We start from the raw sequence: 19,747 nt of genomic DNA, 5'->3' as shown, positions 1-19,747 counted from the left end.
ACAGTAGGTGGCTCACTGTTTGTAAGGATGCTGATGGTCTAATGGCAGCAATGAACATGAGGCATGTTCCCAAAGAATGGCAACTATTTATAGATGCTTCTAAGGTTAGCCTTGAGGCTGTGTTATTATCCAATGGAAATATGCTGCCTTCAATTCGTCTTGCATATGCCCTTCAAAAAAAAAGAAACATACGTAAACACGGAGAACATCCTCTAAGGTATACACTATCAGAAGTGGCAGATATGTGGCGATTTAAAGGTAATCGTCATTTAATTAGGACTACAAAAGGGTTACACTAAGTATTGTTGCTTTTTCTGCGAGTGGGATAGTCATACCAAGGATATGCACTATGAGAAGAACAGTTGGCCTCAAAGAAAATCATTAACACCTGGAATGAAGAATGTAGCATTTGAAACTCTGGTGGATTCAAATAAAGTTTTTCTTCCACCACTCCACATCAAACTGGGGCTCTGAAAAATTTTGTGAAGGCTTTGGAAGTGAACAGTCCGGCATTCACATACTTGCAAAAGAAATTCCCAAGACTTGGTGCAGACAAGTTTAAGGCAGGCATTTTCATAGGTCTACAAATAAGGCAACTTTTCAAAGACAAACAGTTTGAATGTCTCCTTATTGATAGCGAGAATTCAGTGTGGAAAGCCTTTCGAAATGTTTCGACTGGTTTTCTAGGAAATGTTAGAGCCAGCAACTACAGGCAGCTTGTGGAAGATCTCACTACTTCTTATGCAAAACTAGGATGCAACATGTCACTGAAGATGCATTTCTTGCACTCACACCTGGATTTCTTCCTGCCAAACTGTGGCGCCATCAGCGACGAATGTGCTTCCATCAAGATGTTGAAGCGATGGAACAAAGATACAAAAGCAAATGGAGTGCCGTCGCCACGTTAGGCAATTATTGTTGGATGGTTAAAAGGGATTCCCGAAGCTGAATACAAGCAAAAGGCGAAAAGGGTCCTGGGTCTGATACATCTTATTGCCATATAAATAAAAAAAAATACCTTGTATAAAAAACTGCCTTTTTCAAAAACAAGAGCCAATCTGCCATTATAAGCACTATTTCTGTGTTAGTACCCAAAATTCTATAAAATAAACTTACTTTCATGCCCATTACAAGATATGATCCAAAATTTGTTGTTCGGTGTTACATGCCAGGTGAGGCATGTATGTTGTTGTTGTTGTTTGATTTTTAGGAGCATTAGCAACTAAGGCCATATTGCTCCAGGGATATGCAGTGGTCATTCCCTGACCTTTCCGCATCCTCCGTATTTGGTGGTCACGGGCTCGAACCCCGGTCTAATCAAGAAGCGTGTGCTACGCACTGCTGCTCCTGCCCACCTGGCTACGGAGGCGCCGTGAGGCATGTAAAATCCAATTCAATTGGCTTGCTGCTGAACTATGTCAACAAAAGCAAAAATCCAATTCAGGGCGGAATTGGATGGTCATTTTTTGTGATAAGAAGAGTGAATAATTAGGGTTTTTTTTTTTTTATTTTAAAGAAAAATTCCAATTCCTCTTGCTTTGTTTAACTGTTCTAATACTAGAATAGAATAGTGGCCATCTTGTGAAGGAAGGAGTACAAAATGAATGATGGACAATTTACATGAAAACTAGGGGTATAAATATAAACTATTAAGGAAAAGTAATAGACTGGACCTCAAGCCATTTACATTTATTTAAAGCACTGATGAACAGTGGAAAATAGTACTTTACCAGGTAGCTCTCTGTGAAATTAAAGGCCAGCTGTACTGGTACCTTCTGAAAATTGGATGAATATGATAAGAGTAGATATAAGTTACACAGAGAGATTTTAATTTTATTTATCTTTTGTCTGGTGTAACAAAAATATCAGGTCTTCAGTAATCTTTAAGTCTATACTAATTCTAGTCAAGACTGATGTAAGACACAGCCTATTTTTATTTAAAAACAATAATACTATCACCAATTATATTAACGAAAAATTGAATGCTGATAATTTCAAATATATGTCACAAAAATAAGTATAATCTTACGTTTTCTCTTCCATATTGTTCATATTAACAAATTCGGTGCTTTGACAATTAGTTAGCAATACTAATGCAGATGATTCATGACCCTACAAAAAGAAGAAATAGATTTATCTATCAACTTTATAGTAAAAGGAAATAACTTCAATTTTACAATATTCAACTCTTTTGAATGGAGCGGGGTATCTGTAAACTCCCCCTGCTACCCACTGTCACTGAAATCTAGCTTTTCTTTAAAAATCCTCCTATACAGTGGATCCCGCTTTACGATTGGTTCACTGTGGGATCAACTCACTTTACAATGGACTCTCCGTTCACTGTACAATATGTGGTAAGCACCGGTTATTCTGACCCTGTTTGCAAATTCAATTTTAATTCAATTAAATGGCAATTCTGATAAGCAAAAATAGGAGAAATATTATCCACAGGCTATAAAAGTAAAGATATAAAACACAAATTAATGCTTTGCTAACTTGTCAATTAACAAAATTAAATGATACATGAAAATTGTAAGAATATATTCCACAGGTTAGGAAAATAAAAATAAATTTACACTTACTTGCATAGCTTAATTACTATTGTAATATGTACATGCTAATTGATATTTCTGTTCACTGACATTTTTTCTTGTTGTAAATTTTTAAAACACTAAAAAAAAAATAAGCAATCGATAACAAAGGACATGGCACACACAAATTGCAGAGTAACAAGTTTAAGAAAATTAAAAAATAGGAATGAAGAGAAGGTTCTGAAAATTTGTTTTTCATATGATTGCATATAATCTCATACGATATGGGAAACACATATCACCACAATAACAATGTAAAAACCCACAGAATTCCAGCTATCCATACTATGGCAAATGCAATAAGATCTAGTTTACTACCTGTTTGTAATTAGATTGCACTAACAGAAAAGCCCAATAAACAGGAAACTGCAAACTGTTTTATGGTCGAGAAATATCACAAATGCATTCAAATTGATTCTTATAACTGCACATATTATAATGATGAAAGTGTAGTGCACTGATTTCTGAAATTTTATTCTATAAAGTGGCTGATTCTACTAACCAGTGGCCATGTTAAGAGGTGCCTACTTATTTCACTTTACGATGGGCTTGGCTCACCAGGCACAGGAGAGAAGGTGCAAGGCACATGTGGTACAACTGTTTTTTGCATGGTCTGTGGTTGTTAATAGGCGAGACTGTTTTTACAGGGATGGGATATGCTCAAATAGAAGGGGTGCAAGAATATTTGCTGAAACAATCGAGGCAGTGATAGGCGAGTCAGAAAACTGCTAGCTTGGTGGGTGGGAAAGAAATATACAGACTAATAGTTTAACTAGAACACCAAAGATAAGCATAGGAGCAGAAGAATCCTTTTTGCGAGATATAAGACAAGACTGAATTTTAGAAGGATTGAAATCAACTAAGTTGTCTTTGCCCCACTGGAAAATTACCTGGAGATCGGCAGCAGATTTTCGAAAAGTTGAAGCTGATTGAGCAGGGCAAGGTTTCTCAAAATGGAAAGTGGAATGCAATGTGCTATCATTGGCAAACTATGGATAGGATTCCCAGTCAATGGAAGAAGGTCATTAATATACAAGAGGAAAAGAGTGGGGGAAAGAACTGAACCTTGGGGGACACCAGCATTAGGAGAGAAGTTAGAAAACAGAGCCATCTACCATCACCCTCAGTGAGCGATCAGAGAGAAAACTGGATAACCAATTACAAAAAACAGTTGGCAAATCATAAGATGGAAGCTTGTTTAGAAGACCTTTATGCCAAACACGATCGAAATCCGTAGAGATGTCGAGAGCAACTGCTTGAGTTTCACCAACCTTTTCCATTGAATTAGTCCATAAATGGGTAACATAATCCAGAATATCACCAGTGGATCAACACTGGAGGAATCCATATTGTCCATCGTAGATCAAACGGAAGGTTTTATGGTAGTTTAAGAGTTGGTGGTTAATTGATTTCTCCATTACTTTAGAAAGAGTAGAAGTAATTGCAATGGGATGATAACTGGATGGGAGGGATTTGTCACTCTTTTTAGGAACTGGCTGAATATGAGCAAATTTCCAAGCAGAAGGGAAAACACCTTTGGAATAAGAAAGTGAAAAAAGGCGACAAAGAACAGCAGTAAGTTCAGGAGCACAGGTTTTGAGAACATTTGAGAAATACCATCAGGACCTGGAGGTTTCTTAGCATCAAGATTTGTCAAAATCCTTCTGACATCTTTTTGACGGAAGACCACAGGAGGCATTGAATGGAACGTGTTGGGAATGGTGGGAGGTGTTTTACCAAGATTATTAATACAGGAGTTGGAAGAAAAATGGAATGCTAGCATGTCAGCTTTATCCTTGGCTGAAGTGACAACAGAACCATCTGGTTTTGACAGAGGTGGGAGCAGAGATGGGCAAAAGTTGCAGCCAATAGCTTTGGCAAGAGACCAGAATGCTAGGCTACCATTTTGATTTTGTCATAACTGAGAGCAAAGTGGAGGAGAAATTGTTGAAGTTAAACATAAGAAAGGCACCTGGGGTGGATGGGATCTATCCAGTTATTTTAAAGGAGGCGGCAAAGCAACTAAGCAAACCCTTAGCCATAATTATGAGAGCATCCTTGGACTCAGGGGAGGTTCCCACGGACTGGAGATGTGCAAATGTATCCCCAATTCACAAAGGTGGATCGAAGGGTGACACGAGTAATTACACACCAGTTAGTTTAACTTCTGTTCCAGGTAAAATAATGGAGTCACTGGTTAAAGATGCATTGCAGGATCATCTAGACAAGACTGCAGCAATAATTCAGACACAGCATGGGTTTGTTAAGGGAAAGTCTTGTCTGACAAATTTGATTGGTTATTATGATGTGGTCACAAAGGAACTGGATGCAAAAAATAATTTTGATATCATATACTTGGGTTTCAGGAAAGCTTTTGACACTGTTGTGCATGGAAGACTACTGTACAAATTGGAGAAGAATGGTATTAAGGGTAAGTTGCTACAATGGATAAAAGGATGGTTAAGTGGGATAAGACAGAGGGTGGTAATCAATGGGTGCTGCTCTTCGTGGACTAATGTTATTAGTGGAGTCCCACAGGGTTCGGTGTTGGGTCCACTGTTGTTTTGTGTATTTATCAATGATATTGATGAAGGTATATCAGGCTTAATGTCGAAGTTTGCAGATGACACAAAGGTTGGCAGGGTTGTTAATGACAGTAATGGTAGTGTGCTACTGCAACAGGATCTAGATAATTTGGGCAGATGGGCTAAGAAGTGGCAACTGAAGTTTAACCTTGACAAATGCAAAGTACTGCATATGGGTAGAAATAAAGTAACCCCAGAGAAATGTACCAACTGTGTGGTACTACACTTAAGGTGGTAGAAAATGAAAAAGATCTGGGAGTAATTGTGCAGTCAGATATGAAGTTTTCTGAGCAATGCAGACAGGCTGCTAGGGCAGGTCATGGGGTTTTGTCAATGATATATAGGAATTTTGCTAGCAGGGAAAAGGAGGATTGTCCCTCTGTATAAGGCAATGGTCAGGCCATGCATTGAGTACTGCGTACAGGTCTGGAGGCCTCATTTTAGGAAGGATGTAGATTTGCTTGAGCGTGTACAGAGAAGAGCAACACGATTGGTGAGGGGAATGAAGGGATCCTCTTACCAAGAGAGGCTTAAGTTCTGCAAATTGCAGTGGCTGGAGACTAGGCACCTGCGCGGTGATCTGACTGAGGTCTATAAGGCCTTGAATGGGTTGAGCACGCTGAATTCTGATGGGATCCTTCCACTTGTTCAGATTACGAACCTACAGGGACATAAGTTCAAATTAAGAAAGGACAGATGTAGAATAGATGTGCGGAAATTTGCCTTTAGCCAGCGGGTGGTTAATTGCTGGAACAAACTTCCATCTGTCGTTGTGGAAGTTGATAGGTTAAATAAATTTAAGGAGGAACTGGACAGGCATTTGGAGGGAATGGTGTGATTTTTTTTTTTTTTTTTTGGCTGATGCTGCATAAGCTCATACACTTGCTTTCTTGCATCACGTGCCACTACTACTACTACTCTTCCATGTCCACTTTCTGTTCACCCTTTTCTTGAAAAAAAGTGTTCATTACTGACATTCCTTGAGATTCTGCAAATTCCACAAGTCTTTCACCTCTTTTATTTCTTTCACCAATTCCAAAATTTCCTATAGTTCCTCTTTCTGCGCTGTTTTGCCTTTTTCCAACCTTAGCATTGAAGTCCCCCATAATAATAGTTTAGTGGGTTTTCTACTCATCTAGAAGACTCAATTTCCGTGTACATTTCTTGAACCTCTTCATCATCATGGCTCGATGTTGGTGCATAAATCATTATAATCTTTAGCTTGTACCTCTTAGAAATCTTGAGTATTAGTCTTGACACCCTTGGTGATGTACTTTTGAATTCCAAAATGTTGTTTTTAAAATATTTATGGACCAGAAACCCAACTCCACCTTCACTCCTTTCACTGTTTCCATTGGTGTACAGCAGATTTCCACTTGATAAACTTATAAGTGATTCATTTCTTCTTTTTGTTTCAGCCAAACTGATGATATTCCAATTCACATTTTCTAATTCCTTTTCCAGCTCCAATATCCTGTCTTCACCGATGAGTGATCGTACGTTATAACAGGCCAAGTTCAATTTCCGTGCATGGCAGCCTGGTCGTACCCAGAGATTCTTAGCACCCTCTGCTTCCACTCTGATCCTCTCGCTGTCGTAAGAGGGAGAGTTAAAGCTGCTGGGGACTGAGGGCCATTTGTATTGTTGTGCTCTCGTTGCTGGAGGGTTTGGTCTTTTCCTCTTCACGCTGACAAGGCGTCTTGAAGAGAACCACTCTACACGTTCGTTGCCACCTAAGTGACGTAACAGGGCTTACCATCGAGAAGGTGTGCATGAGTGGATTTTAGGGAGGCAGGCCAACCGGACTTCTCCTAAATCTTCTGTAATAGAGAGATATTGGATCCATCAGTGCAATCATTATTGCTGCAGTCTTGTCTAAATGATCCTACAATGCATCTTTAACCAGTGATTCCATTATTTTACCTGGAACAGAAGTTAAACTAACTGGTCTGTAATTACTCGGGTTACCCTTGGATCCACTTTGTGAATTGATACATTTGCACATCTCCAGTCTGTGGGATTTCCCATGATTTCAAGGATGCTCACCTAATTATAGCTAATGGTTTGCTTAGTTTCTTTGCCGCCTATTTTAATATAACTGGATAGATCGCATCCACCTCGGGTGCCTTTCTTATGTTTAACTTCAACAATTTCTCCTCCACTTTGCTCTAAGTTATTACAAAATCATTAAGCACCCTGTTACAGTTTGATAAACTTCTGCATTTTCCTCCTTTAATAACTCCTCAAGTGTGAATGTAGATGCAAAATATTAATTTAGCTTATCAGCTACCTGAGCATGATCATCAATAATCAACCCATCTATGTTAAGTGGTTCAATCTGATTTATCGACTTCCTTCTAGAGTTCACATAAGTAAAGAACTCTTTGCTGTTTTTCTTTGCATGCTATGCCAAAGATTTCTCGTAACCTGTCTTCGCTTGCCTAATCTCCTTTGTGACTTGATTACAGACTAGCTTATATCTGCCAATAGGCTTCTGTGTTGCCTGATAATTTATATGCATCCCACGTATTTTAAAAAAAATTTTTTTTTTTTTTTTCTGCCACGAATCTCATTATTTCATCTAACATTCATTTAGGCCTAAACCTTGAACAATATTTCTTAATCGGTATGAAAATCTTTTAAGTAAATCCCACATCAGTACACTGTGATCACTATCACCTAGTGGTTCCTTCATCTGCAAATTCTTAATGCACAAATAATCACCACTGATAACCAGTCAAGGGTATTACCCTCTCTGGTTGTCTCTCAAATAAGCTGCTGCAGAAAACAATCATCCAATAAATCCACAAAAATCTTGCTAGTGTGCAAGTGATCAACTACAAGTTCTTGTCAATATCTGGGAAGTTAAAATCCCCCATTATAACACAATCTGATTTACTGGCCGATTCTATTTCTCTGTACAACTGTTTGTTGTACTCATTAGAGTCATTAGGCGTACAACACACTCCTACTCTCATTTTTGCTTTCCCAGTGCTTATGTCACACCACACTGACTCAACATTGCACTGTCCATCTATGTTAACTGGATGCACTTCCTTAGACTTTGTTTTTCTTAATTAACAGCATAACCCCTCCTCCCTTCCAATCTGTACACAATTGTACTCCCCAAATTCCAATTCTGCAATGAGGAGCTAAAAACTGTATGTAAATTGTTGGCATAATGTGGATAAAATCCCCCACTGAAGAAGAATATCTTATGATTTTAGTTGAACAGTTAGGATCTAATTGGTTCTTTTCTGAGAACTAATGTTTCATTAACTAATGTTCCCTGTACCTTTCAAATTTGCCCATTTGTTGGAGTAATTTATGGCAAATGACTAACTATTATTGGTTGTCTGTATTGTAACTAAAATGCAAATTGCTGAGCAGATATTGAATAATTGTGATATAGTGAGAGGGTTATAGTTAGCTAAAGTGAAGAAATCAAGGGACAGTATTACTGAAGGAGTTTATGATTAGAACAGTGTAGTAATGATTTTTTTTATTTTCCCCATCTTCCTGAGTTAGGCTCCCAGGGAAATCTGTCTCACCTTGTGGCAATATCAGTTGAGACAGTATGTGCTCTACTGGGACTGGCCCACCTTCATATAGTGTAGAGGAGCACCTGGAACCATCTCTCCAGGTGACTGATGCTTCTGGGTAGCCAAAAGTGGTTAGAACAACAAAATAACACAACATAACATAACACACATTTCACAAAACTCCACCCTAATTACATGCCTGGCACTTCACAAAAACATGAGGTGGAGTTGAACTGACATTCTAGGAGCCACCGTTTACAATAACACATACCCACATATACAGGGTGTCTGTATATGTGGGTATGTGTTATGTGGGTATGTACACATACCCACATAACTTCAGGAATGAGTTCCTCATACGTAGACAATAAAAATATTTTATATCAACGTAGTTCCGGAAATGATTGGTTTTCGAGTTTTGAAGGTCTGTCTATAACACTTAACTGTTCAAATCACCTTATAGTAATTGTTCCAAATGCCACCTTCTGCCTGAATATAGGCCTCACATCGATGTCTCATGGACTGGTGAAGATTGTTTGTTTGCTATTTGGTTTTTAGGAGCATTAGCAACTAAGGCCATATTGCTTGGGAGATATGCGGTGGTCATTCCCTGACCTTTCCGCATCCTCCGTATTTGGTGGTCATGGGCTGGAACCCTGGTCTAATCAAGAAGCATGTGCTATGCACTGCTGCTCCTGCCCACCTGGCTACGGACTCGCGTAGATGATGCCAAATTCCTGACATGTTTCGTATTGTCTCACAACCTACCGCAATTCGATTGTGGAGAGTTTCCACATCAGCTACCGGAGTCGAATACACCAATGACTTTAAATGGCCCCACAAGAAGAAATATAGTTGGTTTAAATTAGTGAGCGTGGAGGCCAGGCAGTTGGTCCACCTCTACCTAACCACCGACCAGGAAACCTTCGATTCAGGTAATTGCGGGCTAGGTGGCTGAAATGTTTTCCAGAAAGTTTCTGTACGCCTGCCTTGTGAGTTTGTTTGGAAGTACATGGGGCCCAAATAACTTATCACCAAAAACACCCACCCAGCACCACATCACCAACAGCAGTTCAGTTGAGGCTGAACTGCTGCTGATGATGTGATAGAAGAATTGCATGTGGGTTTTCTTCAGCCCATACATGCTGATTGTGAAAGTTTTAGATTCCGTTTCGTGTGAACTGTGCTTCATCTGTGAATATCACTAAGGCAGGAAAGTGAGGAGTTGTACCACACTGCTGGAAGAACCACTGGCAGAACATTACTCGCGCAGGATAATCTGCTGGTAACAAGGCCTGTATCCATTGCAGATGGTATTCTCGTAACACTCTCAAAATAGTCGAACGTTGAACAGCCAGTTGCATTGCTATTCTGCGTGTGCTGATTCCAGGAGTGGCATGCACAACATCCAAAATATCCTCCTCTACTTCAGGAGTCGTAGATCTTGGTCGTCCGCTATCGGCAGCACGAGGTGTAACGGTTCCATGTTCACAAAGGCGGTGATGGATACCGTCAAACGTTTTCCTGTCTGGACATCTTCGTTCTGGGAACCTTTCGTGGTACAAACGACAAGCCTCCAGAGCATTGCTGTCCATCAAACTGTACATAAAGTGCATACCCACTTGCTCCTGATTTGAGTACATGGTCGGAATGGAAAACCACCAGATTCTGTCAGTACCTTGTGATGGCCCCGGGGGTGACGCTGGGGCTACTAGGATATTTCTTGCTAATTGTAAGAGTGACTAATATTTTCTGTGCGAAGACATAGGAGTTGTTATCCTAGTATTGACATTAAGCCATAGTATCACTGCTCATACCTCCGCGAGGTCCGGGGTGGGCAGGCGAGGGGTGAATCCCCTTGCCTGGCGAAATTGAGCTGAGCGTAGATAGACAGGGTGCTCGTTAATCAGGTTCTTGTGAATTTTAGAATCCATTCGAAATTGAGTTGGGATCTGGCTCCTTGCTCACTTACAACTGTTGTAAATAGTTGTAAATAGTTTGTTTTAATTGTATATATTGAAACTTTATTTATAAATGTCTTCCTCTGATGAAATAAGTGAGGAGGAGTTGCTTGCAGCTTCGAGTGAGGTGACTGATGAAGAAAGAGATGATATCGCACGTGGAGTCTTAGAACAGGCTGCAGAGTTGGCTGAGATAGAAGTGCATTGTGAACGAACATTACAAAGAACCTCAAGCGCAGTTCGGTCTAAGGAAGTCCATAATAATAAAGACCTAAAAAAGAAAAAGAGGAAGCAGGGTGATGATTATTCTGATTGTGGACATAGTAGTAAAGGAAAAAAGAGGAGGAAAAAGAAGGATGATGATGAAAAAATTAGTGAGAATAAAGATTTTGAATTTGTGTTCGAGGTAAGACGAAGATTGAATTGCTTCCTACATGATGCTGACAGTAAAGTATCAAAAAATGCTATTCAAATTATAATGAACATGTGGGAAACTGTAGAGAAGAAAGCGCTAGAAATCCATATTGAGAATGTGTTATTAAAAGAAAGACTTAGAAAGAAGGAAGAAAAGGTTAAAGAGAAAGACTATGCTACAATAGTAAAAAGTCCTGAGAGTGAAGTTAATGTGCCAAAAGTAATGATACTTAAGGCATTAACACCAAAACATAAAACAAGCGATGAAGTCAAGATAGACGTTATGAAAGAAGTAAGACCCTTGCTATCCTCAGTGAAAGTACGAAATGTAAGATCAATTAGAGACCGTGCTGTGTTGATTGAGGCGGAAAGTGAACAAGATATAGTGAAATTAAAAGCATGTAAAAGAATCCAGGAACTGGGGCTAAGTTATTCTATCCCTAAGCCAATTCTACCACGTATTGTGATATTTGACGTAGAAAAAGATATAGAGCGTGAAGAACTTTTAGAACAATTATGGTCAAGAAATTTTAAGGACAGTAAGATAAGTGAAAGAAGGTTTAAGGAGAAAGTTGAGATATTAACTGTGAATAACAATAGGACAACTCATTGTAATAACTGGGTAATTCAGTTAGATTCAGAAATATGGAAGATGATTAAAATAAAAAGTAGAGTGTATATAAGATGGATGGCCTGTAAATTCAAAGAGGTCTATTCTGTTACACAATGTTTTAGATGCATGAATTATGGACACATTGCAAAGTATTGTCAAAGAGAGGTGCTGTGTGGTCACTGTGGAGAGCAAAATCACTCCTATAGGGAATGTAAGAACAAGGATAAGGGTGCACAATGTTATATATGTAAGAAAAAGGGTAAGCCGGCAGACCATACGGCAGTAGATAAGAAGTGCCCGGAATATATAAGAGCACTAGAAATCTATAAGAAAAAAGTAGATTATAGTTGATGATGATAATGTTGGGTAAGATCATAAGTTCTGTAGAGAAGGATCAATTACGTAAGTATATAACTTGTGCTTAATACAGTAATTAAGGAGGATTAGATAATGTATATAAAAAACCACGGTGACTATGACGGCATCTCTTTTGAAGTAGTACTTAATGTACTATTAAATAGATTGAATTGTTTGCATTGTGTATGTGTGAAATTATTTGATGTATAAGTGTGTGTAGAATAGTGATTTGTCCAGTTATAAGCAGGTTAAATGAGTCGAATTCTTAAGATAGTAAGTTTAGAATGATACTACATGTAGTAGTAAGATACTAGATATGGAATTGTAAATAATCGAGTAATTGTGATGATACTCGAGCTGCAAAGGCAAAGAACTGTTCTTTTAGATAGTTTTTAGAGTTTTTTGTGAGTGAGCAAGGATCCTGTAATCCCTGGAATTCTGGTTTTAAATAAAAGAATTATATACAAGTGTGAAATATAAAGATTACTCATATGAATGAGTTTACTGGATGGTAGACCCTATTGCGTGGGAAGGAAAGGGTAAAGAAGTAGCTGGATAGTAGAAGCCTACCTCCACGCGGTAGGGATGGCAACTCTCTCCATTAAAATCTAAGAAATAAAAAGTAGATTTTTCTTGGGAGAGGCTAAGTGGCTTAAATTAAATTGAGTTGTAGTTAATAGTTGATAGTTGAAATAACGTTACCAAAATTTTTGTTATATATAGTTGAATTCTAAAAGACTCCGACACTAGTTCCTTTCAAGAATTAGCCATGGATGAGCTACGGCTCAGGGAATGGTTTCCTTGAAAGAGGTTTCGAATGGAGTACCTTGTGATGAAGGAAATCACCTGCGGGAGATAAGACATTCCGGTTAATAACTCAGGAACCAGGCATTTCCGGAACTATGTTGATATAAAATATTTTTAATGTCTACATATGAGGAACCCATTCCTGAAGTTATGTCATGTATTTTTGAGACACCCTGTATAGCTTCAGTTTCATTTTCACTTAACATACACCAATGGAAGTATATGGAAGTAAGATAGCTGGATAATTGTTTTTGGAGAACAAGGCTACTAAAGATATTATCCGATCCTATTATTCATTATATAATTATTCCATGAACTGTTTTACCATTTTACTACTTTGTAACTTTTATCTCCAAAAAAAAAAAAAAAAAAAAAAAGCATAACGTACACCATTTTTTTTTACTGGTGCCCCCTCTAGAAGGTTTAAGATAATAAGCCTTTTTTGTTCAATATCTTTATTTTCAGTTCCCTGTAACTTTCAAATTTTTTGTTTCTTTGTAGGTCGTTTCTTTCAGTGATTCATGATTGACACTTTACTAATGAATTTTGAAAATCTGAATGTGAGCTATTATTTATTCTTTCACACCCCCTTCAAAAAATGGGATGAGAAAGAATGAATTGAAATTATGCTCCACATGTTTGAAATTATGTTCCATGTAAACTGAAACTTGACATTTTTTCTCGACATAACAGATTTAATAACTATAACACAGCTTTAATTTTCTTCAGTTTCCAAAAATTTCCAAAAGGCGTTTAATTAGAAATAAAATATCACTATAATATTAGTGTCTAGAAAACACGTCTTATATTTTCTGAAGATAATATGCTACACTCTTTTCATTAGGGATGATAACAACAACGACAGCATGAAGTACTAGTGCCATCAAAAACACACAATGAACTATGCCTTTCCCCACTCTCACATTTAGTACATTTGAGAAAGACAATGGGAGAGAAGAGTGTTTTCCAAACTTTATTTTATTTTTTTTACATATTTTAAGTTCCTATATATTTCAAATAATTTTCATTACCTTTAAACATGCATGATGAAGGGCAGTGTTTCCCATTTTATCTTGATGCCAAGAATTTGCTCCATGTTCCAATAACAGCTCTGTAAGTTGGAGGGGGAGACACATTCAACTTCATTAGTATTGATTCATATTTATATGACAAATATAGAAAGCTAGGATAAGGTCTAAAAGTCTACTTATAACTTTTGGTAATAAACACAAATCATTTGACTCCTGAATATAAGAAGTTATGAAATCCTAACTAAGAGCTTGATTCCAAATTACAGCATTTTCAGTTTTTTTTTTTTTTTTTTTTGTGAGGCATCAAAGTACACAGAGAATGAAAACAATTATGCTAATGTGCTTAATAAGCAGCTACACCACACAACCATAAGCGTATGCATACTACTTTGAATAACAATTAAGATAAAATGGCATGAATGATCATAATTAACATGACTTTGACAGTGCCCCCTATGAACAGGTTTAGTCCGGTGGACTGTATAGCTGCCAGCCTGAAAAAAACTGTTTAGTGCCCTCAAAATGTTAGGAATATCAGTTTATTGGAATACTGGTGAGGAATGTGATGCATTATATAATTCTAAGAATTAAGGATAGAACAGTATTGAACAGCCGAAATACTTTATTTCTGCTATTCAATACTGTTCTATCTTTAATTCTTAGAATTGTCTCCAGGATTTTGCACAGTCAGCTAGTCAGAGTGATAGGACAGTAGTTTGTTTGGATATTTGGATCTTTTCCTGGCTTAAGAAAGGCAAGCATGATTGCCTTATGCCAAGAATCAGGAAGCTGCTCTTCTAGAAAGGCTCTATTGTACAGAAAGAATGGTCCATGGATTTAGCTGACAGGAGTTTAATCAATTTCATAATGGATAAGATCTGGTCTGGCAGCACTTGTCTTGGTAAGAGTTAGAACTGTTTTTAACTCTTCTGTAGTGACAGGCCAATTATAAGGATGAGAAATCTTTCATTTGAAGTTAATAGACCACTGTGTCTTTCAGGACTAGGAACTCTGGGGAGTAAGAGGAAAATGGTAGAAAGTCCCTCCCCCAAGAGCTTGTTAACCAAGAGCACTAACTATTACAGTTTCATCTGTAATAACATATTCATTATATTCCAGGACTAATGAAGGATGCAATGTATATTTCCCCTTCATTTTCCAGGTTTTTTCCCAAAGCTTTAGTGCTAGTTGACCTGGTAATAGTGGATGTAAAGGGGATCAACGATTACTATTGGCTCTGATGAAAATATAGCTTGATTTGTACATTTATCAGCTAAGAATTGGCTGTGGTAGGATATCATTGGAATATTCCCCAAGCTTTGTTTTGTGCATTTTTTGCTGGTGTGCATTTGGCATTCCACCAAAGTTTTGGAAATGGTGAAAACCGGGTAGATGTTTTGGGAATTGTAATTGTAGCTGCATTAACTGTGTTTTCTGTGATGTATGCCACTGCATCATAGATAGGTTCCTCACTGACTGTACTGATGTTGAAGTCTGCCAGATGTTGAAAGTCATTCCAGTCAGGCTGTTCAATCAATCTTCCATTGCAGTAACATAAAAGGTAGACACGGCTTCCCATTAAATAGGCTGGTTATCATGAGGAAGTGATCACTTCTGTAAAGATTCTCCTCTACCTCCCAAGCGAGGGGGGGAAGCATATAGCGAGATCAATAGCAGAGAACAAACAGGTATGCATGTGGAAAAAAAAGAAGGTGCTCCTTCCCACATTTAGAAGGGAAAGGTCATTTTCAGTGAGCATATTCAGGGTGTTATGTCCATTAAAGTTACTCAGGAGTAAGACAGGAGTAGGTAGCTGCACAATAAAATCAAGGTCTTTCTGGGAGATGTCAGCCCCAGGTGGCAAATAAACAGAACAGACTGTTAGTAAAAATCCCTACCGTAAGGTGAACTGCTATTGCTTCTAGGTTGGTGGAGAGTGAAATAGGTTGAAATGTGGTATGGTTGCCCAGAAGGATAGCAAAACCCATAAGCAGGTCCATCCCCAGTTCATTTAACACAGATTTACTAGTTGTTTGTGAAAAAGATAAGAAAAACTATATTACAATGAGACAGAGAAGGGAGTCAATAAGACAGACTGTCCATTGCAAATATAGAGAGTTGGCAGTTATGGAAGTGGATGGCATGCCAATTTCTACACCTAGATTCACATTTAGGCAATCTTTGAACCTTAAACATGAAGGATATACTCAGGACTACAAACAATCCTGCCTGAATGAAGACAATTAAGAGGAGATGGTTGTCATAGAACAATTGAATTTTGCAAAAATCTATCGCATTCCAATTACAACTGAGACCTGAATATCAACTCAATCAGCATTATTTTTACGTCCAAGTGGAGGTCTTAATTATCATTACTGAAAGAATGTCTATGGCCAACTTTAAGGATCAACCACAAACATGGTTTTTTTTAAATTGTTTCCTGCAAAAAAAAAAAAAAAATTAAAATTATATTGGACTTTTTTTCCTTTTCTTTTTTTTTTTTATAAATAAATAAGATTTAAGTTCAGAAACTACACCAATACTACAGTGGGTAAAATCCAATCTAGCAACTATTGTTTACATTGAAATTCCTCAACTGCTACTAAGCCAAATGTCAGCAACTCACATCTAATGAAAGGTTTGTTATTTGGTTTTTAGGAGCATTAGCAACTAAGGCCATATTGCTCTGGGATATGCGGTGGCCATTCCCTGACCTTTCCGCATCCTCCGTATTTGGTGGTAACGGGCTTGAACCCCGGTCTAATCAAGAAGCATGTGCTGCGCACTGCTGCTCCTTCCCACGTGGCTACGGAAGCGCAATGAAATGTTGCCATTGCATTCATTAGCATTATTCCAAACTCAATGGTACAGTTTTCATTATTACTAGAATGGTCTGATTTTTAATAACTCTACATTAAATTCATTTAGCTGCAGCTGATTAAAATGTTTTCTAGTTAGCCAAACAGAGTTGATGTGATATATAAACTTAAAATGGTGGTCATTAGAAAAATAAATTTGTTTACAAGTAAAACATAAAATCAAATTACAATCTATAACATAAATATCGATTATGCCTAAATGCAAATGGCACACAGAGAGCCATCGGCTGCCATTATCATCAGAAAGAGGAATGGGGACTACATGAATGAAAAAATTTGTTACATGTTATGAAAATAATTGAAATTACCTATAGTCTTGAAGTGTCCATTCATTGCTGCTAAAATTAAAGGTGTCCGACCAAGGTTATCAACTGCATCAATATCAGAACTTTCTTTCAATAAAAGTTGTACACACAGGAGACTATCATGGAATGCAGCTGCATGTAAAGGAATTCTAAGGAGAGAAATTTTTAAAATATGTTCCTTATAAGTTATGACAATAAGTACTAATATCTATTACATGGGTAGAAAATTTATAATTAATATTAATAATGGCAGGATGATCCAAGAAAGCAATTCTATACAGCATCAGCCAAAACACACACACACACACACACACACACACACACACACACACACACACACACACACACACACACACACAGTCAAACTTGGTTATAACGAGCACGGAAATAATGAGTCATGGTAATGACGGGCAAAAAGCCATAATGATTTTAATTTATGCATATCCCACACAATCGCTCTCTTTAATAACAAGAGTTTGCCTTTAGCCAGTTGGTAGTCGATTGCTGGAACAAACTTCAATCTGTTGTTGTGGAAGTTGATAGCTTAAATAAATTCAAGGAGGAACTGGACAAACTTTTAGAGGGAACAGTTGTGTAAAATTGTTTTTTTTTTGGCTGATGCTGCTACATAAGCTTATAGGCATGCTTTATTGCATCACATGCCTCTATTACTACTACAACAACGCTGATGAAACAGGACTTTTTTATAATTTGACACCTGACAATACATTTAAATTTGATGGCAAAAAAAGTGTTGGTAGTAAAAAAATCAATGGGTCATTTGACGGTGCTAATATGTGTAAATATGATAGGAACTGATAAAAAAAAAAAAACTGTTTGTTATTGGAAAATTGTTAAAATCTTGGTGTTTCAAAAACGTAAGGAAATGTAAGGATTACACTGCAAACAAGAAAGCTTGGGTGACTTCGGATATTTTATTGTTAGTTGATAACTGTCCTGCACATCGCCAGATTCAAAATTTGTCCAACATTAAGCAAGTATTTCTGCCTCCCAATGCAACGTCAATTTTACAACCAATGGACATAAGTGTAATCAAGAGTTTGAAAGGATTTTATAAAAGATTTCTAGTTCTACATCTGATCAGTCAAAGAGAACAGAAATTTATCGAGTCTATATCGATATTGGATGTTACAAATTTACTGAATGATGTGTGGAACAATGTTACTTCGACAACCATATCGAATTGCTTCAAGAAATCGAAATTAAATTCAAACAAAATTTCAATTGTAGATGAAAACGAAGAAAACAACTTACCATTATCCGAATGGTTGTTGCATAACAACATTGTAAGTTTAATACAGATAACATCGATGATTTGTAAGAGTCGATGACAACTTATCAACTAGTGGTCTTTCTACAGAGAGTGACATTGTAGATGCTGTGCTAAACAAATATGATAACAATGATGGTAAAGACAATGATATGATAACAACTGAAAGTGAATCAAAATCAGTGCCAACAATCTCACAAGCTCAAGGTGCAGACAAATTAGGTAATTTTCTTGAAGGAAATGAGGAAAGTAATGATATTTTTAGCCTGTTGAGTGTTTTAAGGGGAAATTAAAGAAATATCAAAGAGAAATCTTTAAAATAAACATCAATTTAGGTTATATCTATCACAGGCTTCCATGTCATCCATTAATTTATATGTATCCAATGCATTTTTCTTCTCTGCCATATGTCTCATTAGTTCATCTGCCATCCATTTAGGCCTAAACTTTGAACAATATTTCTTAGTTGGTATGCAAAGCCTTGTAGCTTCCAAGATAAATTCTTTGAATGCTTCCCATTTTGAATTTGCTGTTGCTAACATTATCAGTTGGTCTCACCGTATAGAATTTAAATACTGTCTGAGACCAACGTAGTTGCCTTTATGAAAGAAAAAACCCTTCCATTAACCAATGATAGCAGTTACCTCTTTCAGTAAATCCCACTTCAGCACACTGTGATCACTGCCACCTAGTGGTTCCTTTATCTGCAGATTCTTAATGCATGAAGAATCACTACTAACAATCACATCAAGAGTATTACTCCCTCTAGTTGCCTCCCAAACATGCTGATGTAGAAAACAATCATCCAATAAATACACAAAAGCCTTGCTAGTGTGTGAGTGACCAATCCACAAATTAAAATCCTTCATTATAAGACTAATTTGCTGCCCCACTCTATTTCCCTGTACAGTTTCTTATTATAGTGAAGTTGCCACATTACTTGAGCAGAAAAAGGTGGCATGGAAAGGTTACAGAGCAATAAAAAGTACTGAAGCCTATAACAGCTACAAGGTGATGTGTAATGGAGCCACAAAAAAAAAAAGGTTTGACAGGCAAAGGCAGTTTATGAGAAATCACTAGCAAACAGAGCAAAGAGGGGGGATAAAGAATTCTTCACATATATAAATGCCAAAAAGAGCAGGACAAACCAGATCGGAACTTTACGTAAGGGAAAGGGGATAGTATTAAATACACCAGCTGCCGTTGCAGATGAACTCAACAGTTATTTTGCATCGATATTTACAAATGAAAAACCTTTTGTGGCAATGGGAAATTGTGGGAGCGAAGTTAAAAAATATGTAATTAATGACATTGAAATTTTGCAAGATTATTTAATGAAAAAACTTTCGAGCCTATAGACCAGTAAGGCTC

General features: G+C 37.4%; 1 protein-coding gene across 1 annotated transcript in view; it reads right to left on the bottom strand.

Moving 5' to 3' along the window:
• Positions 1-19,747, bottom strand: part of LOC150090449 (uncharacterized) — a 420,985-nt gene that overhangs the window by 33,710 nt on the left and 367,528 nt on the right. Inside the window, exons 20-22 of the mRNA XM_090390317.1 lie at positions 17,089-17,234; positions 13,902-13,981; positions 2,030-2,112 (exon numbers count right to left, since the gene is read on the bottom strand). Coding sequence (XP_090246443.1) covers positions 2,030-2,112; positions 13,902-13,981; positions 17,089-17,234 — 309 coding nt within the window. The remainder of the gene's footprint in view (positions 1-2,029; positions 2,113-13,901; positions 13,982-17,088; positions 17,235-19,747) is intronic.

Source organism: Mastigoproctus giganteus, chromosome 2 (assembly GCF_048544385.1).
Source record: "Mastigoproctus giganteus isolate SK-2022 chromosome 2, ASM4854438v1, whole genome shotgun sequence".
Classification (NCBI taxonomy): Eukaryota; Metazoa; Arthropoda; class Arachnida; order Uropygi; family Thelyphonidae; genus Mastigoproctus; species Mastigoproctus giganteus.
This window is presented reverse-complemented; position numbering and strand designations above follow the sequence as displayed.